Consider the following 21910-nt stretch of genomic DNA (forward strand, 5'->3'; position numbering starts at 1 on the left):
ATTAATTGAAGAACTTTTTTTTTTCTCTCCATGGAGTACGCGGTGCTGTTAGCGAAGATCGTGGCATGCAAATGAGTTGTTTTGAACCTTTGACTGCCGTAGAAAGCTGCCATATTTCACGGAGGAAAATGTTGCATGGACCACTACCTATGGAGAGAAATTAAGAGAGAGAAGAGAAAGAAATATATGTTTGCATGACAAGTAATAAGATGTGATAGGAAAAAGAAATAGAAATGTACGTTTGATAGTGTTTGTAAAATAGTGGTGTCCGTGTGTATCACTATTCTTTGATGTAATTGGTGTGTGCAGGTAGACTGAGGTGTGTAGGAGGAAAGGTGCAGAATGGTAATAAGAGAGATAGAGAAGATTCTCAGGAGAAAGAAGGATTACAATGTGATTATGGTGCATGTGCAACGGCCAAAGAGTACATCGTGTACTCTTTCAATTTTGTTTTCTACTCAAATGTAAAAATTAATGAAGCCATTATTTTCCTTTTTTTTTTTTTTTTTACTTATTCTAGAATGCACACAAGCCAAAGGTGCCCTTGTCAACAATGTGTGAAATTTTCAATTTGTGATTCTGTGGCGTTTCTCATGACCAGCCTTGGAAATGTTATCACTTCCCGCGGAATGAGAACCTGTGGTGTGCAAGAAAAATAAACCTAGTCCACATACAAGTATTTACTCTAGCAAAAAAAACATTCCTCCCTAACTTTTTAAATTTCTCACAATGGGTCAGACTTAAAGAGAGATAACATCTAAGACAGCCATAATGAACCAAAATACTACAACCCACACGTTCACAAGCATACAAAAAGATCCAACTGGAAGCGTTATCACACTCTTCACTCGCTTCCACTCAACCATATTTCAATAACACACCCGTCACATATTGTCTTTAAATAGGTCTACGTCCCTTCTTCACCTTCCCATTCAACATCAATCAAACTACACACATTGCCACTTCTTAATTTTCTTATTTTCTATGGCTTCCAACAAACTCCTTGCCACCATTTTGGTGCTTTCTCTCCTCTTTTACTCAACATTCACTCATGCCAATTGCCCACCACCCACTCCAACTCCATCTCCATCTCCGAAGCCCACACCACCCACACCACCAACTCCAAAACCAACACCTCCCACTCCAAAGCCCACGCCACCAACTCCAAAACCAACACCACCCACTCCAAAGCCCACACCACCCACACCCACACCCACACCACCCACACCCAAGGCTGGTTGTCCTCCACCTTCTCCTCCGAAGCCCACACCACCCACACCACCAACTCCAAAACCAACACCACCCACACCCACACCCACACCCACACCACCCACACCACCCACACCCAAGGCTGGTTGTCCTCCACCTTCTCCTCCTTCGCCACCCAAAGCTTCATGCCCCAAGGACACATTAAAGCTAGGTGTTTGTGCTGACATCTTAGGACTTGTTAACGTTACTGTTGGAACTCCTCCTTCGAGCGAATGCTGTGCATTGGTTAAGGGTTTGGCAGATTTGGAAGCTGCACTTTGCCTATGCACCGCAATTAAGGCCAATGTGCTTGGAATAAACTTGAACGTACCTGTCACGCTCAGCGTGATCCTTAGTGCTTGTCAAAAAACTGTTCCTCCTGGTTTCCAATGTCCCTCCTAAGATATTAATCAAATTAGGTCGAGTTATCTCTCATCGTCTCGATCTGCCGTCAGAGAAATGTTTAGATATGCACTTAACATGAAATTGATTGAGTGCCTACGTAAGCATTTCTTTGACAATATATAGATTAATATTGTTGTGTTTTTCATTTTTTTATTTATAGAGGGAGGTTGTTCATGTGCTACTGTACGTGTCTAAATAATGTTGTATTGATTTTGTATTGTGCACCGTCAAATTATGAATTGGGCAAGCTTGTTTGCCTTACTTTGTCTTCTAGCTTGTATGTACCATGAAACATTGTCTTATTTGATCATTATGTCCATATTCGTGGTGAAAATTTGTTTCTATTTTTTTCTTTGGAAAATACTAGAAATTACGTAAGATGATTTTTTTTTATACAAGATAATTGCCGTAATTTCCACCAAATATCTCGTTCTTTATATTTTTTTTATTATTATAACATCTATCCAATTAATGGATTATATATAAACATGTGGGTTTCCAGTGATTGAGTCGTATAATATAGCACGTTTTTATAAAAAAAATAAAAATTGTCAATTGACTTTACGGGTTTATAGTAAGTGCACTTTATTGGTGAGATATTTATTTACGATGAGAAAGACTGTTAATAAGGCATTCTTTCTAACAATCTTTCTTTTTATTAGTTAAAACTTAAAACTTATCAAAAATTATAAAATCATGAAAGAGATTAATTAAATAGGATGTGAGATTTATAAAAAGTACACTAAATAAAAGTGTGTCTCTAACATTTTTTTTTCCTTTAAGATGATTATATTTGCAAATTTAACTAAAAGTGTTCAACAAATAAATTGAAAAATTATGAAATGAGATATTAATTGATGATTTGACAAAATTAATTTAAATTAAGTAATAAAAATGCGCTGTTATGCTGACAAAAAAATATTAGGCAAAAAAATCTAATAAAGCAAGTTAACAGAAAGCAAGTCAATTTTATTGACATTTCACAAAATCGCCAACATAAAAACGAAAACAGAATACAGGAACTATTGAGGAAGTTTAGGCGCTTTTTTTTTTTTTACCAAAATTTTACTTAGGCTTTCATTTCCTATTATTTTATTACAAAACTATCAACCTTGCTTTCAAAGATTTGTACTGATTTTGTTTTGTTTTGTTTGTTTCATGTATAAATCTTTGATATCGCATATAAATTTTTTTAAATAAGAAAAAGATTGAAAATAAAATGATAATTTTGACATTAAGAAATGAAAAAAAAATACTTGCAAAGAAATATATCGAATGGTGGATAAACGTAAATTAAAAAATTAAATCAAATAAATAATATAGAAATTTTATAAAAATTCTGAGAATTAAACCTATAAATTAGTGAGGAAAAAAAGTAAAGATATTAATTCGATAACAAAACAACAATAAAATTCAATGGGTGAGAACATAATATATGTATATATATATATAGTAATTAGATCAAAGTATATTATATGAATTATTAATTAATCCTTATCCTGCAATTGTTATCCTCTCAAAAAAAAAATCTTGCAATTGTTATGTATTAAAATATTAAGTATTGAATATTCTTTTATATTTCTATGTTCCTATATTAATTTCAACTATGTTATAAATAATTAACAATTAATTACTAGATCCCAACAGTTTATTCCATACTAATTTCGGCTATGTTAGCCTGCTTAGCTAAAAGGTTAAAAGATTCCATTTCAATACCAACTTTTGTTGATTCGTGTGTGTGTGTTTTTTACATGATTAAGATATTTTTTTGGGAGAGTTCAATTTTTTGAATTTTGTGTATTTCTTCTTTCTTTTTTATTATCCGACAATCTTCGTTTTTTTGGTTCTTCTTCTTTTGATCATTTGACTCTTTCTTCTTTGGCAATGCTCTTCTTACACGATTTTTTTTTTTATTATCTTTAATCAATATAACTTGCCTACACAAAATCCTTTTTCCTATTACCCTCGACTCGACAATCACATGCAGTGCCAACTGTTATTGGTTGATGCACCATATATTACATGTATTATAAGAAAGAATGCTCAACATGAATATCGATTTCGTGTATGTTTTGTAATTTATAGTTTTATACCATGCTCTTTAATCTCGAATATTATTACTGCTGTGGGCATGTGATTTGTGTAACCACTAGTCCACTACACTAATAAAGATTGCATATAACGATGAGACTATCTGAACAATTTGTTGCAAGGAGAAATCTTTCTGCAATTTGGGAATACATTTAGCGAGTGTTTGGAATCGCTGTGAACGTTATTTTTCACATCAACATTTAGCGTGTGTTGAAATCGTTGTAAACATTATTGCTTAATCCTTAATAAAAAAAGGCATTATGGATTGAGTAATTCAATCCGTAATATAATTATGGTGGTGTGATGCGACGTTGAATTAGGAGCGGTGTGTGTGGTGGTGGTGGTGGTGGTGGTGCTGTGTGGAGGCGTTGGGTGGTTCTGTTTGGGTGCAGCGACAATGGTGGGTTGATTCGTGGAGGTGTTTGGGGCAGTGGAGGTGCAATACTGTTGTCCAGGAGGTTTGGGAGAGAGGAGGCTAGGGTTTTACTCGGGAGAAGAAGGGTAATAAGGGAATATAAGGAAATTTGGAGGTGCAGCAAGGAAAAAATGGAATGTGTTAAATAATTGGCGAGAAACAGTTGTACCAGCCCAGCCCAGCTAAGCCCGGCCATTTACCAATACGGAGTAGTTATCTAGCGTTCCGTTTCGCTTTCCCTGATGCTGTTTTTACAGACGACGATAGTTAGGTGTGGCTGTTTCTTTCTTTCTTTTACTTTCTCTTTTTTCCCCTCAATTGAGTCCCAAAGCAAACGCACTAGTGCACTCTACAGTATAGAGCACAAGAACAAGGACACAACACGAGAAGAGAATTGTTTTTTCATTGGAGTATACACGTGTACACAATACATAAAACACGCGCACTGCACTCGCGGCTTTTCTTAGCCACGTTGCCGCTTCTACTCTTAACGTGCGCCCCTCCGCCGTACCCACCACGCCACAGATTCCACCTTCTCCGATCCGATCGCGGAAACCCTAGTCCTCGGCGGTTCTGTCACTCTCAAAGTTTCGATTCCTACCACTGAGCTCAGATAATCATATTATGATCTTCGAATTGTAGAAAGAGAGGGAATTCTAGGCTGTGATTGTGACTGTGACGACGACGATGCAGAGACGAAGTCCTCCGAAGCACAGGCACGATGGGACTTCGCCGCTGCCTCTCGGCATGGATTGGAGCCCTGCGCCTCGAAAATTGGTTAGTTTCTTATTCTTCTAACGTAATTGTAGTTTTATTCGCGCGATTGAATGACCTGGTTCCATTTTCTTCGATCAATCTCCTCGTCAATACTATTTTCACTGTACGTGACGATCAAAGAGTTAATTGTTGCTCCCTAGGTATCTATTGTCGTGATTTGATTGATGCGCGTGATCATATGAACTGTGTTTTGCGATCGTTAGTGTGATTTTGATTCAGCGTGTAGAGTGTCATTTTAGGTGTTTAAATGCTAAGGAGACCTAGGTTATAGTTACTTTTAACTCTAAGCTGTGGAGATCATTGCTTCTTGATTACTTGGAGGCCATGTTTCTTATGCTATGTTCCTAAGATTGGCAAGAAAGGGGAAGAAATTATTGTATGATCCGTGACCACCACATGTCAATGATCCGCTTAATTTCCACGTGGAACGTGGCTGAGTTTTATCAGCTCTTTCTCGTAAACTGAAAAAATCGATACATGTCACACAGAGATTGGCCAGGACTATGGACACGTGGTGGTCGGTCTTGGACGATACAATAATTTCTTAGAAAAGGGAGGGAAAATTGTCTCAAACTCGTGTTTGGACAGCTGGAATGTCTCATATGCTTGCCTCACTTCTTGGGATGCGGTTTATATGCCTATTGTGGTTTTAAGATGAAATCTAGCATGATATCAAAGCCTATATAACTCATTTTCATTGCCTCTATGGTTTGTGGAGGAAATCTCTATTGTTTCCACAGTTTCCTTTATATATCGCTTGGTTCAGTATGCATATGTGGAGGGATTTATACACCGTTTTTTGTAGTTTCCTTCCATGGAAAGTCCCACATCGTCTGCTTCAGTTACTAGGGTGCAGTTTATATATACCTGTTGTGAAATTTCACTTGATATTAATTGGTTTTATAATAAAATCTAACATGATTTCAAAGCCTATAGTTCTTTCTGTGATTTGTGGAGGGGATCTTTACTTTGTTCGTTGTTTCCTTCATGTATCACCTGGTTTGGCAGGCGTTGAAATCTGAGAGGGTATCAAAGTCTGTAGCCCATTTCTATTGCTTTTGTGGTTTGTGGAGGGGATCTCAATCATTTCCATAGTTTCCTTCGTGTATCGCGTAGTTCGGTAGACATTTATGGAGGGGAGTGTCGGAAAGTCCCACATCCCTGCCTTAGTGGAGTGTGGTTGATATTCTTATTTCTGTTACTTTTCTGGTTTGTGGAGGTGATCTCTACCATTTCTGTAGTTTCCTTTGTGTATCGCCTAGTCCGGCAAGCATCTATGGAGGGGAGTGTTGGAAAGTCTCACATCCTTGCCTTAATTAATGGAGTGAGGTTGACATTCCTATTGTGTAACTTAATGTCAATTGATTTCAAGATGAAATCTAAGAGAGTATCAAGCCTATAGCCCATTTCCATTGCTTTTGTGGTTTGTGAAGGGGATCTCTATGGTTTTCGTAGTTTCCTTTGTGTATCCCTTAGTCCGGCAGCCATCTATGGGGGTTATTGTAAGAAAGCCCCACATTGCCTGTCTCAATTACTGGGATGCAATTTATACACCTTTTGGACAATTTCACTTAATGCCAATTGGTTTAAGATGAAATCTAACATGAAGTTTCTTAATTAGCTAAAGAGAGGGTAAATCTTCCCTTGGATAATGGTTTACATAGTTTATTAGCATTAAATGCAAATTATGGAGTATTTTCAAAGATGAAAACTTCCTGAGAACCTTTGACATTATTCTTCAAGTGAATTAGAGGTGCATAGAGAAAATTTTGTTATACATTTGTATGTTCTTTATCTCACAAGGACGATGCATATTCAGTTGTTTAAAAATCTAAATAAATGGTGGCTCTTTCTCACAGTTTTTTTCTGGCTTGTAATTTTGTCAAGAATTCTCTTCAATCTTAATTCGCTAGTACAACCATATTTCAAGAATATTTTCTGGTATCCTAAGCTAATATTTCCTCCATTTTCCATTTTCAGGTATTATTTGATAGCTCATATTTTTGTTACTTTTATGCATAAAATAATGGTTTCCTTTGTGCAATTATTATTAATATAATTATTATTTTGTATATGACTTTCTTCTAATTCTGAAGTCCCTATTGTACAGAATGGGCGAGATACAGTGTGGCCACACAATCATCGTACTGGTTGGAGTTATTGTGTCACAATACCTTCTTGGGCCTTTGTTCCAAAATCAAGGAATTCAGATCCTATAGTGGTAAAGTTTATTGATATCCCAATTTTTGTTCATGGTCAGATTTAGGAGTAACTTTGTACCACTTTTCTAGTTTGGATTAGAAGTATTATACTCAGTTTGAAGCAAGTGGAAATTATCATATAAGTTTAAAAGTTTTGTTTAAATTTGCGTGATTTGTAAATTGAGATTATAAATTTACAAGGGTGAGGAGAATAGTGCAGAAATTCATCCCATCTTTTCAGAGAAGCAATGAGAGAAATGTATAAATGTTGAAGGAGTTAATTCACATTAATTCAAAAATTATCACCTAATATAATGTTTGACCATTGTGGGAGTTTCCTTTATAATTTAATATAGTTTACATGGCACTGTATCACTGAATTTGAAAGATGCAACTATAGTGTATTTTTATTCTTTGTACTTTTTGTGCATAGTCTAACTACTTGAAGTATCCAGTGGTAAATGACTTTATTCATATCAACCACAACTTTCTAGCATCAATGCCATCCTTGCATTACTGTCTCTCTTTGCCAATATTTAGAATTGTCTAATGTTGCCACCATTATTTTCAGAGTCTCACATGCAACTAATGTCTACAGCATTTGTTGTTATGAATTATGATTATATACTGCATCCCTGACTTCCTTTCTTCTTTATTAAGTTGGGATGCGAGTGTTTAAATTTTAAAATGTATTGTAAACTCAAACCAGGACATATGCCAGTGAATAAGCAAGATGTCTCATTGAAAAGATAAAATGAGGTGACTTAGGAATTAATTGTTTACAGATTTCAACATTTCATTCATTTATATTTTGTTGTGGAATAATAGCTTCTCTGTGAGTGTTCATTTTTAACATCATTAAGGGACAGTTCTACAGGGTTCAAGTTGGTGTACAGTCACCGGAAGGAATTACAAAGGTCCATGGAGTCTTAAGAAGGTTCAATGATTTTCTAAAGTTGTTTGCTGATGTAAGTTTATCCTTTTTAACTGCATCTTGATTTTTTTAATTTCATGTACTTGTACTTCAACCCTGATACTGACAACTGAGTTCTCATTTAAGCATTATCATCTCTCTACACATGTATTGGTCGATACCCATTTTAGTGTTTAACACTTACTCCAATTTTAGCCATTGATTTATTTTCATCCATAAAACCATTCAATTTATAATAGTGTGACAGTAATAAGGGATAGGCAAGATATTTAAGGAAGAAATATTGTAACTTATCTGATACATTCTCAAGGAGGGGTCTCCATGCAGTAAAAACGAGTGGGAAAATACATCAACAGTGGTGAAAGAGTCCACTGGTTTTCTTCATCCTTTAAAACTAGTAAAGGACAAATGACCCTTATTTGTTTTGGTAAACATTGTAGCTGTTTTACCTTGTTAAGTTAATGATGAAACATCCTTTATCAAATCTGAAATGGCTCGCTTTCTAATTTACTTAGACATTATAGGAATGCAAATTGAAAGCTTAACAATATCAAGATTCAAGAGTAGTATATTCTATCCGAAGAAGAAAGAGTATAAGGTATAGTATGGAAGTTTGAAAACAAGAAACTTATCCATTACAAAACTGATAGCAAAGTTCTAAATTTTAAACATTACAAGATCTAAAGAAAATAAGCATTAAATTTTCATGTCAAAATCAGACATGAATGGGGAGTTTTCAAAATATTATGCCTTTCAATTAATAATAGACAGCAATGTGGTGGTCTCACAACCACATGAGAGAAGCCAACCCTGTTTTGCACTGATGGTAGATATGGATAAGGGGTCTTCTTCAGGAAACTGGAAATTCTTTCAAGTATTTATCAATTCTTCAAGAGAGTATAATTTCAGTTATTAGATTAGAATAGAATCAGTGGGTTATAAATGTTTTAAGAAGTATGTTACCTGGGCTATGTGGGCACTTGTGCGTGTATGATATATAGATAAATAATTTGCATCTGTGTCTATGCTTGTTTAGGTTACTCTGATTTTAGACTTTTTCCACATGCTGTCTTTGTAGATTAAAAAGGAGTTTCCCAGGAAAAATATCCCTCCAGCGCCACCCAAGGGACTCTTGCGGTTGAAAAGCCGAGCTTTGTTAGAAGAGGTCAGAAATGTCTTAACTTACTACAGTACCAATTGTTTCATCTATGGCATTATGGATCTGCATAGTGCACCATGCTTGAATTTCCTTATTTTATAAGAACATACTTGGCCTAGATGCTTAGCAACTGTATATTACTAGCACCTAGAAATTTAGGTAAGGTATGTATTTGGTTACTATTGGTCATCATATCCACACAATCTATGTCTAACCGTTCCCCTTTTAGATTTGTGTTAAACAACAGGCCTACAATCCAACTTCCAAATACTCCTCAATACCTACCATTGTTTTGTAAAAATGAGCCCATCAGTGTATTTACCCAAAAAGATGGTAACATTATGTTCTTTTGGATTTCTGCTAGAGCTCCTTATTTTTTTTCACCGAATCCTTTCATTGAATCCATCTCTAACTTCCCAATTGCCATCTTTTCTCTTTTACCTAAAACAGCAAGAATAAGTGCCAATTTTGTATGTGACTGCAACTAGGTCAAGTTTTCAGCATGAATTTCAGTTCAAATAATGCTAAAGAACTTATACAGAGCCAATTTATATCTAAACAGCCTTGTATTTTTAATTGGTTGTTGAACAATTATTTGAATTGGAAAAGGATAAAAAAAAAAAACTTCGTACCCCATCGCCCAGAGGCTCTTCGCTATGCGAAGGTATGGGGAAGGGATATTGTACGCAGCCTTACCCTTGCATATGCAAAGAGGCTGTTTCCGGATTGAAAAGGATACTCGTAGAATTTTTGGGACATAAAAAATGTAGATGAAAATTACCTCCATATTCTCTTTATTTACGTAGAGGTAAAGAGATTATAGATTATTTAGTGATTTTTCTTGAAATATGTGTAGCAGGTTTCTTAATATTCATCCATAGGTTGTTGGGTTACCTAACTGTAACTGAATATCTTTCAATAGCTGTTATCTATATACTACTCTGGACAACTGGACAGGTGACTCCGTCTAATTTTATTACTTACAAATTTCACATCCCTGTTAGATTGAGCTATCTGTGCAGTTGTGAACAATTGTGAATGCAAGAGCTGTAAATTTTAACACATACTTTTGCTACAGAGAAGGTGCTCTTTGGAGGAGTGGATCGCCAAACTATTGTCTGACATTGATATATCAAGATGTACTGCAGTGGCGTCATTTCTCGAACTAGAAGCAGCTGCTAGATCTTGTATGTGATTATCTTTTGCAACTTGTATTTAGTTTCCTCAATGTCAGTTTGGTCTGTTTTATGCTAATTGATTGTTAGCTTTCCCAAATTTTGATATTTTATACCTCATTTAATCACTTCCTAGCATTCCAAGATGCAAACCAGCAGAATTCTGAAACAGACCCAGATTCCAGCAACACAGTTTATTCTGTGCAATCACCTCTCCAGTCGAGCTTATCATTAGTTGCTGGCAGTTCCTCTGTTGCCTCAGATTATGGTAGTGATACTGCATATGAGCCATCTGACCTAGGAACACCAAGAATTGGACGGGACGATAATTCTGAAGTTGGCACAGATGATTTAACATTAGATGAAGATATGACGAATCCAATAGAAAAGCTTGTGAAATATGGCATAACAAATATTGACGAAGGTTTGTTTATGGGTCAGACTATTCTAGAGCAATTGGAAGGCCTTCCTAGGCATAAAGCAAATGCCAGATATGTGAACTATGTTGCAGAAAAGGACAAAAATAATGGTAATTTATATGATTCTTCACTTTTAGCTAATAATAACATGGAGCTTTTCTCTGAGCCTGGGCATGCTAAGGTGTTTGGTCATGTTCGTAAGCTTTCAAATGAGAGTGTTGAAAGCGATGGAAGCTCAATACGAGGTAGTGACATGTCTAATTTTGGGATTCCAAGTTCATCTGGTGATGGCTCTCATGACCTTCCTGGATCTGCTTTGGTTTCAAGAGAGACAGATATTATGGGCCACACAAAGTCGAAGTCTACTGGTGATACTCAATTAGTCCTTCCACTAGATCAACGCAATAAATTGAACAGGATTCTTTCAACCATGCAGCGAAGGCTAGGCACTGCAAAAACTGATATGGAGGACCTTATAGTTAGATTAAATCAAGAAATAGCTGCAAAGGATTTTCTCGCAACAAAGGTACATGACTGGGCATGCATTTCGTTGTAAATTATTTTATATTATATTTTTTAGTTTACCTGTATCTGAGATTGACGAGAGACTACTCAAGTTGAAAAATAAATATATCTATAATCTGTGGATATCTATGGAATTTATGGTTCTATAACAGGCATATTATCTCAATTTTTTTATATAGATATTAATTATGTGTCCATAACTGATTGGATCTGTTCAGCTCAAGGATTTGGAAGTAGAACTTGAAACTACCAAACAGAAAAATAAGGAGAACTTGCAGCAGGCTATTCTAATTGAGAGAGAAAGGTTTACCCAAATGCAGTGGGATATGGAGGAACTTAGAAGAAAATCATTGGAAATGGAGATGAAATTAAAGTCTGAATCGGTATGACATTTTTGCATTTATTTTACATATATTAAACTTTTCTTTTTAGTACCTGTTGATTTTAATAATGGCTCATGACATGATATCCAGGGGAGAAATTCTTATCAGGATTTGACTAAGGAATCAATTGTTCAGCAGAATGATGTACTGTATGAGAATTTAGATGCTACTAAGGAGCAGCTGGAAATTTTGTCAAAACAGTATGGAGAGCTAGAAGCAAAATCCAAAGCAGATGTTAAAGTTCTCGTTAAAGAGGTCAAATCTCTCCGTAATTCCCAAACAAAGTTAAAGAAAGAACTTAGTGAGTCAATAAAGGAACACAGTGAAACTGAGGTAGGTTATAAGTCTGCACACATCATATTTTGCAGGAGGTTCTTCCTCGACAGTTCATATATTTTCCTTGGAAAAATAGCTTTGTCAATTTTCTTGTCTTATTCTAATTAGTAGGACTCTTAACATATATATATGAAACTCACATTCATCATTTGACTATTTTTGCTTTCATATAATGCGCTAGAGTCTCCTTTCTTATTTATTTTTTTCTTATGCTATGCATTTATTTGTTTTCCCTTCCCAAGTTTTTCTGTCTCTATCTCTTCAGTGGGAAGTTAAATGTAATGTAATGAGCAGGACTTCATCTTGAAAGCTTAAATTTTCTAATAGCAATTCCTTCCTCACTGCTCTCCATAATATTCCTCGTTTGATATATGGACTTAAAAGCCCAGAATGTAAGACATATGATGATGCTATGCTTGCATTTCTCGTGTATTTAGAAACTACTTCTGCATGAAAGAGAGAAGAGGGAACAGGCAGAAGCTGCTCGGAGAAAACTGCTGGAGAAATGCAGGGTTCTTTTCAACCAGCTTCAAGAATGCAATGTCAGTCTTCCTTATGAATACGAAGATAGGACAATCGTGAATTCATCATCATCAACTGATGCTTTTAATCAGTTAACGACATCTGATGACCAAATGGACATCCTACTAGCAGAGGTACAAATTTTATCTCTTTGTCTTTCTATTATGTTCTTATCAGTTGTAGAGTTGAGTTGTGACTACTTTTTTAATGCAATGCATTTAGAGAATCCAGCGAACCTTCCTATTCATTTTAAGATAAAGAATTTATTTAAATTTGATCAGGTAGAAAACTTAGAGAAGGACTACGGAAGTGCGGCTTCCAATGTAGATAAAACCACCAATGACATAAAAGATGGTGTAATCTGTGATGATGAAGTGAGAAAGATCATAGCAGATTTGTTCATCGATAATGTTAGATTGAGAAAACAGACAAACCGCGTCACAAGGCAGGCTCTCAAATTGGATATGACAGCAAGTGATGATTCCCCTTCGGTGGAGACTCTAACAAGTATTTAGAAATATATGTTAAGTGCTAATATATATATTGTTCTTCGGCTTTTGACCAAGAGCCCACTGTTTCTTATCCCGGTGGATGATCATTTGCCGTTTCCAATAGGTGAGTTAATATACTGAGTGCCGTAGCTCCCCTAATGTATTTCAACTTGTACTACGAGTTTTTACTTTACACACATACGAGCCTTGCACCACATTTTTTTCTGAACATAAAATAATGAAAAGCCGGAACATATCAAAGGTAAAATTATGTCTGCTCTTGCTTTGTTTTTTTCGTCTCTATTTTTTATTTATAAAACACATTCTATAGCTGTGGTCACGGAGAAGCACTGGCAGTGTGGTGGTGTTGGGGTCAACCGTGATCTTGTCTTACAACCTCATTTCTAAATGAACTTCATACTTGTCATAGTAATAATATACTATGTTGCTTGATATATTTTTTAGACAAAGCAGGAGTAAAATGCTGTTGTTATTACGGAAATAGATTTTTTTTTTTTTTTTTGGCTTTATAGTTATAAAACAGTTAATTTAGCATGTTTAGTTTATGATGAATTTTGAAAACCTTACCTTGTCTTTATGGTTTCAACACTTATTACGAACTAGTTAATGAGATGTGATTCATTTTATGATTATGATTGGTTATTGTATTTATTTAAAATAATTATCAGTACATAATGGGTAGGTGCAAGTTTTAATATATTTTTGCAGAGGGAATTCGTGTTATGACTTTAGGTTTATTTGTCCAGAATGGAGTTGCAAAGAAAAAATCCATGCCATTGCCAAGCCTAATTTCAGTTTTGAAATACTCAAGGAAATTATCATTTTTTTTATTCTGGAAGGGCCGACAAGGAAATTATCACAGCATCAATATAAGGATCCTTAAATTTTGTCCAAGAAACTATTATGTTTCATCTCTCTCGAACCATGCATATACGTCATAGTTAGTTGAAAACTATTTGTTTCAGCAAAAAGAGGTGTTAGTAGATTCGTATAGTTTTATTAGATTATATTTTTATTCAACTTCTTATAAATTAAAACAAAATGAATTAAATTTTTGTAGTTATAAATTTTATAATCTGGCTTTTAAAAATTTATAGCGTTATTTCTTTTTATTAAATTTAAGAATTAACATGTGCTTTGAAGTGTTGCACATGTGCGATGATAGTAAAAACTGGATACAGTATTAGAATGCTAGAAATGATACCCGGAAAGCTACGAGTGAAACATAATTATGTTTAGCAAGTTATTTTAATTTTTTTAATAATTAAAAAATTTGTTTGATTGATTGGTAAATAATTTTTTATAGTTATTTCTAGTGTTTTTTAAAATATTATTTAAAGCATATTTATTTTTGAAATGTTAGTTTCTAACTTTTTATATTTTATTCATTTTTATTCTTAAAATATTTATTTAAATTTTTTATTATCTTTTTTAAATATATCATTATGTTATTTTACATTTTATAATTACTTTAACAAATAATTTTACTAAACACTTATAATTTAATAAGATAACTTAAAAACTTTTAATTTTTAGTTACCAACTAATTTTCTCAATCTTCCCGATATTTAGGGGTAAGAATAGGTCAGGTCAGGCTTTGAAAGGCCTGAGTCTAGCTTACGATGGATTTTTGAGGCCAGAGTCTGACCTATGACCTATCAAAGACTTGTATTTTGGCTCGGTTTGACCTTTTTAAAAGTCTTCTTCACATTAAATATTTAATATCAAGGAAAGCCAATAAAAATAATGAGGAATATAAAGGGGCACATGACTCACACCTAAATTGTAATTAAAGTCTTACTTGATTATAGAAATAGAAATTATGGAGCAGTAATGTGTAATTAAAGTCTGATAGTTTTAAAAAAAATTAATTGTACCCAAAAAATAATATAAGTATATATTAGTATCCAAAAAATAATATAAATATATATATATATATATATATATATATATATAGGCCGGCCTATCAGGCTTATAAGACTTTTTTGAAGCCAAACTTTATGTAGGTCTGGTCGTAGGCTCCTGCACCCCTATCGATACTTTAGTCATACATAGTTGTGATTTAAATAGACTTATAAATATCAAAAATAGAGAAGAGAAAACAAAAGATATGAATAAGACATATTAAAAATAAGAAAGTAAAATTTTAATCACATCAATATATCAAAAAGAAACGGGGGAATTATTTTTTAAAGTTATAATATGAAGGGACCAAAAATCAAATAGTGAACAAAATTGGCTTATTACCATAGAATTCAGATTAAAGAGGTAAAAGCCCTTAAAAGGATGGATAAATAGTAAAGTGGTTGGTCTAAATGGTATTCTCATTTAAGTTTGAAAGTGTGTAGGATAAAAAAACACCATTTAACCTCACTAGGCTATTTAATGTGATACTAATACACAAGATACAAGTAAGATGATTAAATGGAAGTAAAAAAAGAGTTATTTGTGATTGTAAAATACCTATCAAGCTCAAAGGCAAATTTTATTGTATTGCTCATATATTTCATCTCATGCTGGTATAAGACGTTCGTTCCTTGTTGGAATTTCTTCTCGCTCACAGAAAAACATTCACATATAAAAAATATGCTGGAACTTTAATGTACAGATAGATTAGTTGAATTAGCCATTTAGTCTTTTTGAAACTCGTTTCTACCATACGATAGCATTTACATATTAAAAGTATGTTGAAACTTTAATTATACCGATAGATTAGTTGAATTAGCCATTTAGTCTTTTTGGTTTCTTAGAATGTTGAATTTTGACTTTGTATTCAAAGAGGCCTACACATGTAACTATAGATTTTGCGTTTATTTTCAAATCTTTAAATGATCAGAAAAATATATTTATAAATTATTAAATGAATAGTTAATAATAGTAATTTTATAAAATTAACTAAAATTAGACACCAATATATTGAAACATTTGATTAACTCAAACAATGTTTCCGTGTATTACACCAATATTTTAAGTTTAAATGAAATTCTAAACAAATATGCTCAATTAAGTCTTATGCTTTTCTAAAAAATGATTTAATTAGGTCGTAATTTTTTAAGATGAGTTCAATTTGGTTTCATTAACCATTTCAATTCAATCGATAAATTTAATAAATTGTTCATTGAAAAAAAAAAGGATCTTTCTTCTATTTGCTCCAAACATTTTATAGAAAATAAAATTAAGGTTAGTTTTAAATAGAACCAAATTTATTTTTCTCAGACATATTTTTAGACCCTCCTACTGGAAATCCAAACACACCCTTATTCTTACTTTAACTATATTGAAAAAATTTCTTACTAAATAACTGAATTAATAAAACCATAATTAAATTAATCACGTTATTCCAAGTATAGAATTAGTTTTTTTCAATAAAACAATTAATGTATCTTTTTTTATAATTTGCAAAAATAATTCTTTTTCTTTTTTATATTTAAATGGAATAAAATAATTTCCCTATCTACGAATATTCCATACATAATTGAAGAAATGTGACCTTTAAATTGACATTTTATAAAATGCCATAAAATCCATCCCTTCTTTAATGATTGTTATTGTTCTAAACTGCTGGCCACATAACATGATGGCTAACATGTACAAAGAAGATAAAGATATGAAACAGGATGAACATTTCCCAGGATGATATTTGACAATTGCCATGAACACGACTCCATCAGCCTAAAACTTAAGGATCACATTATGGCCTGTGTTTCTCACACCCAGCGTCCTTTAGTATGTCAATCTGCATGAATATGTGCATCACTTTTAGAGAATTCCATGCACACAGAAGGATAATGCCACAAAAGTGGAAAACTAGTGTTAGAAAAAAGAAATTAGATTTCTATAGCCTATAGGACTTTTTCTTTTCCATGTGGTAAAAGCAACCATGTTGCGGCACCCATATTGGCCCCTGGGCTAATCAAGGGACAGAACCAACCACGGGAAGCCTATGAAGATGTCCTTTTTATTTTAGGCTGAGAGGTACATTTCAAAAAATAGTGTAGGGTTATACCACATGACTGAAAACTAGTTAAATTTGTTTCTAGTCCTCACAAATAGGACAATGTTCCTTTTTAGTCTCTTGAAAGTAAATTGTCTCCTTTTGATCCCATATTTATATTTATGAAAATGTGTCCCGAGATCTTTATTTCATAATCACAAGTGAACAAAATGAGACTTTTTTTGTGAAGAACAAAGATCACAACTAACATAATTTCATAAATAAAAGACTAAAATATAGTTTTTTTTTTTTTAAGAACTAAAAATAAATATTGTTCTGTTTGAAGAGACTGAAAACATTAAGTAAAAAAAAAACTGAAAACATATTTAACCCATTGGAAAATCACTGGTGCATGTTTTTTTTTAAGAATACATGGTGCGTGTCTTTTTTTTTAGAATACATGGTGCGTGTCTAGTAACAATTATTTTAAGGGAAAAAAGTGATTATTTTTTTATAAAAAATAAACAAAAAAAAGTATTGAATTTTAATCAATTTATAATTTGTTATAAATATATCTTTTATTATAATCTCATTTGTTTTATTTCAAAAAAATAATTGTAACTTCATGCTTAACCCTAAAAGTGTAATCTCATTTTAGAGGGCTCACTGGCTAACTGTTGAGCCACTTTATGACATTACTATAAAAGGTGCCAGCAAGAGTCTAAAGTCGTTAAGAAAAAGCTAAAGATGTTTGAAATATGTTTACAATATGGTGAGACCACGAAGCAAAACGAATATAGAGTTATTAGCCCAAACGAAACCATTTTTACAAGTGTATTTATCAGAAAGAATCCCCATTTAAGGAATTAGTGTTGGATTGGCGTACCTGGGTAACATTTATCTGCTTTACGCGGCTCAACAAGAACATAAAGTGGCTTTCCAATACGCCTGCACTGCCCCTGAAATTAATAGAAGGCTTAATTTAAAATTTACATTTCATTTACATAATTTTAAGAAAGTAAAAAAATTTAACGGAAGGGAAAAAAATTATTATATAAATATTGTTATCGGAGATCATCTAAATTTTGGGATTGGTTTATGATCACGAGTGAGCACTGACCAGTTTATATAATAATTATATAAATATTTTTAACTTTTGGATTTTACTTTGAACAGCATAGAAATTTCTGAGAGACTAAGTAGCAAAACAAGCTAACTTACAAAAGCTAATAAGCGATTATTACCTTGACATCAGGCACACCAATGACACAGGCACATTCCACCACTTCAGCACCAACACGTTCTACAAAACAAGTTGCAAGAAACCACATATATATAGCAAAGTTGGGACCACATTCATTGAACAATCACAAGTGAAATAAAAGAAGGAAAGAATATATAGACAAAAAGTAACACCCTCCCCCACCCCAAAAAGAGGCTGAAAAAAAATCACCTAGAAGTTTTACTCCTGCTGACATTGTTCCACCTGTGGCCACCAAGTCATCAATGATTATGGCCCGTTCACCGGGCTGGACAGCACCAACATGCAACTCCAAGCAATCAGTTCCATATTCTAGAGCATATTTTTCTGAAATTACTTCACCTAAACATAAAACCACGTCAGGGTTAATTTAGGCAAAAATGTGGAGGGCCCAACAAAAGGCTGAAGTAAAGGTCCAAAACTATATAATAAAAAAAATTCATTTGAAATTAAAAGTAAGGTTTTCTTTCTCCAGCTAAAAGCCATTTAGGGTGTGATTAAGCATATTTACAAGTGTGCCAGCAAGTGTAAGGGGACGGGGACTTGGATTGAAGCCTGATTTATAACTAAGTTTGATTTGATTTCATTCACACCAAAGAGATGAGTATAAAGTTAATTTAATTTGGAGGAACCAATATGAATTATGAAATTGTTACAAAAATGAGAATCTTATAGGTTTGAAGTTAGGCTTTCACTACTCATTCAGTGTGCATTTACAAGGCAATTTAAACACACCATGACAATAATTATTACCTCGTTCTGATAACTGATTTTCAACTCCCATTTCATGTTGTTTGCATTTACTAGGCAATTTAAACACACCAAGACAATAACTAATGATCCCAAATAACTTTAGTTAGATGCATGTGCTTTAAAATTTAGTACTTAAAAGTAGTTGAAAATGAAAAATTCTAATTTTGAACAAGCACCTCAAGATGAATTGTTGTAAAATTCCTACTATAAAGCATACTCTTTATCCAATTTGGGCCTCTGCTAATTAGTAGGTTAAAAATAAATATGGAAGAAAGATGCTGAACAAGACACATTTATCCCCACCTCATGCAACTGTAATTCATGCAATATCGATCAGCATACATAGGGTAGAAGTAAGCCTTTGTTTTAACCCAGTTTTCATAAATTGAATGCAGCCATGACTGAATTAGAAATCTTGATGCACCAAATAGTACAGACTTTGACAAGATTTCTCAATGCAAATCAAGCAATGTAACTCCCACTACTAACACTTCAACAAATTAAGCAGTGAACAACCAAAGTAGGACAAGGTCTTTCCATACCACAGAAACTCAGAAAGTGATCTCCACATTCTGTTGTTTTAGTGTGTGTTTAGGGACATGTTACGTTCCTCGTTTCACACTTTCCCAAGCAATTTCTCACATTTCAAAGCTGTAAACGTGACTGGAGTAAATTCGAGCTTTTACGTTCAACGTAAATGTAACGTAAATACAAACATACTAGTCATAGTTTGGTACTTCCAAGTTTCAACATTGATCAACTGTGTCAAGTTTCAACATTGACCAAGTTTGGACACAATCTCTAGAATCAACATTCAACAAAAACACAAAAATACCTGGCAGCTTCCGTGGTTTGCGTAAAGGAACAAACTTTGCACCAATGCCCAACGCAATTGAGGGACCAAACATGAACCCCCTAGCCTCAATTCCTACATGTAATCCAATTACATTAATAATAAACACAAAAATCAACCAAAGGCAACATCAACAGCAATAGCCCCATTAAATCTATTAAGCCCTCATTAGTTGATGGGTCATTGTTTAAAATGACCACCATGTTTGTTTTCTACAAGAGGCTATCATTACAAGACGTGCATGTGGCCTTAATTAAGGTCCATCATTTTTTATCAGTCAATAATATCAGAATCAGAGACTAAGAAAATACTTTGAATGTTACAAATGGTACCTACCCACAACCTAACTCTCAAGTCCACCACCCCACCCCCAAATAAAAAAAACTTATTGCCGTGAAAATCGAAACAAGAATAAAATAAAATAACAGAAAACGCGGATAGAAAAAAGGGAAAACTGAGTCTGAAACATTTTTTTATCATAAAAAATGTAGAAAAACCCGGAAAAGAAATTGCCTAAAGACAAGCAAGAAGGGAAGCAAAACTTACTCCAAAGAAGACCAAAAATAAAACCCATAAAATATTTAAAGATTTAAGAAATGAAAAACATATATATAATAAACATGAATTAACAGAGACAACTAAGGAACAAGAACAAGCAAGGATCTCTTTCTGCGAAGGAAAAAGGAAACCTTGATGCCAATATAAAGACCCAGTGAAAAAAAAAACAGTTCTCAAAACAAGAACAAAGATGGTACAGAAAAAAAATGTTTTTTTTTTATAAAGAAGAAAAAAAAGGGTAGTAGCGGACAGTAGGGAAGAGAAGGTGATGGTAGAGTACGGTACGGTACCGGCAACAACGGAAATGTGCGTGTCTCTGTAACGATCGACAAAAATGTCGACAGTGTCTTTAAACGCCTTGTGATCCAACAACAATGTCGTTATGTCTTGAAACATTATTCCTGCGAATTTCATCACCCCCCATTAGTTTATTAATCCATCAAAACACACTCTTTATAAAATAAAATAAAACTAAATAAACGGTTGCAGATCTGTTCAGTAAAAAAGAAACTGCAACAAAAAAAAAAGTTCTAATTTTTTTATAAAAAAAATGAAAACAGGAAGAGGAGGAGGGAGCAGAGACAGCAAATGAAGAAAGCTTTGTATTGTTGTAATAATAAAAAAATAAAAAAGAGTGGGAGAGAAACCAAACCATGTATGGGGAAGTGAGGGACGACTCTGATGGCTTGGGAAATGGCTTGGAGTCTAGGGTCTCCCTTGAGTCCATTCTCTTCGGCGAACATTTTTTGAATAACTGAAAGAAAAAAAGGTGATTTGCTTTGGGGGGAGGGGGCTTTTTGTGTTGTGTTTCCCTCCGAAACTGAAACTGTTACTTTTTGGTGTGGAATGGATGAAGAGCAAAAGAAAGGTTTGGGTCTGAGCTTTGTTCAAGTTAACAAAGTGTGGCATTTTGTTTGAGCTTATTTATGTCCAGCGTCACCCCCAACCCAGCACATTCTAACGTAACTCTTCTCACCACGCGATTTTCCCCCACTCTACCTCACACGCTCTCTTTAAATAACCTTGGTCCCTATTTATAGAGTTTTTTTATTATTATTTTATTTCTTTAATGTCAATAGTGTTAATTAGATATATATAAATATTTTTTTTAAAAAAAATACTATATGTAAGTGTACTCTCATACTAGTGACAAGTCTATCCCATCTTTTTATTTTAGTTGATAACAAATATTGAATTTGTAAAAAAAATTTGATTAAATCTCTACGGAATATGTTTTTTTAGAAGAGATGAATAACTTTAAATATAATTAAACTTTGGATCTAAAATTGACTAAAAGAACTTGTATGACACTCTAGGTAGTAATAGAAAGTCAAAAGTCCTAATTATAGTAATTAAAAAAAATACTCATGGCAAGGCAAATCAATGGATTATCAACATTGTTGATTATATAATCGGTTAATATTATTATTAAAACATAATAACTAGAAT

The 21910-nt window shown here is 33.6% G+C and overlaps 3 protein-coding genes across 3 annotated transcripts; 1 reads left to right on the plus strand and 2 right to left on the minus strand.

The window, feature by feature from the left end:
* Positions 1–1018: 1018 nt before the first annotated feature.
* Positions 1019–2068, minus strand: LOC113001937 (acanthoscurrin-2-like). Its single transcript, XM_026128839.2, has one exon. The coding sequence runs from the start codon at positions 1434–1436 to the stop codon at positions 1050–1052; it is 387 nt and encodes a 128-aa protein (XP_025984624.1). The 5' UTR covers positions 1437–2068; the 3' UTR covers positions 1019–1049.
* Positions 2069–4401: 2333 nt separating this feature from the next.
* LOC100789039 (PX domain-containing protein EREL1) lies at positions 4402–13349 on the plus strand. The gene is made up of 10 exons (XM_003527740.5): positions 4402–4936; positions 7047–7157; positions 8007–8105; positions 9150–9236; positions 10309–10417; positions 10542–11350; positions 11568–11732; positions 11823–12065; positions 12506–12724; positions 12872–13349. The coding sequence occupies exons 1-10, from the start codon at positions 4847–4849 to the stop codon at positions 13103–13105; spliced, it is 2166 nt and encodes a 721-aa protein (XP_003527788.1). The 5' UTR covers positions 4402–4846; the 3' UTR covers positions 13106–13349.
* A 3134-nt stretch (positions 13350–16483) lies between these two features.
* On the minus strand, positions 16484–21463 carry LOC100810609 (adenine phosphoribosyltransferase 2-like). The gene is made up of 7 exons (NM_001255402.3): positions 21114–21463; positions 20752–20862; positions 19886–19978; positions 18490–18639; positions 18281–18339; positions 17923–17995; positions 16484–16838 (listed from the first exon to the last, which is right to left on the minus strand). Exons 1-7 carry the CDS (start codon positions 21202–21204, stop codon positions 16834–16836), a joined length of 582 nt encoding a protein of 193 aa, NP_001242331.2. The 5' UTR covers positions 21205–21463; the 3' UTR covers positions 16484–16833.
* Between the last annotated feature and the right edge of the window lie 447 nt (positions 21464–21910).

The sequence above is a fragment of the Glycine max genome, chromosome 6, assembly GCF_000004515.6.
Source record: "Glycine max cultivar Williams 82 chromosome 6, Glycine_max_v4.0, whole genome shotgun sequence".
Lineage (NCBI taxonomy): Eukaryota > Viridiplantae > Streptophyta > Magnoliopsida > Fabales > Fabaceae > Glycine > Glycine max.

Coding starts and splice junctions, on each gene's coding strand:
- LOC100810609 (NM_001255402.3), bottom strand. CDS start 21,204: ATGTTCGCCGAAGAGAATGGACTCAAGGGAGACCCTAGACTCCAAGCC. Junction 19,979..20,751: donor GCACATTTCCGTTGTTGCCG/GTACCGTACCGT, acceptor GATTACATGTAG/GAATTGAGGCTAGGGGGTTC. Junction 18,640..19,885: donor CAAACCACGGAAGCTGCCAG/GTATTTTTGTGT, acceptor TTTTATGTTTAG/GTGAAGTAATTTCAGAAAAA.
- LOC113001937 (XM_026128839.2), bottom strand. CDS start 1,436: ATGTCAGCACAAACACCTAGCTTTAATGTGTCCTTGGGGCATGAAGCT.
- LOC100789039 (XM_003527740.5), top strand. CDS start 4,847: ATGCAGAGACGAAGTCCTCCGAAGCACAGGCACGATGGGACTTCGCCG. Junction 9,237..10,308: donor GCCGAGCTTTGTTAGAAGAG/GTCAGAAATGTC, acceptor CTTTTGCTACAG/AGAAGGTGCTCTTTGGAGGA. Junction 10,418..10,541: donor AGAAGCAGCTGCTAGATCTT/GTATGTGATTAT, acceptor ATCACTTCCTAG/CATTCCAAGATGCAAACCAG.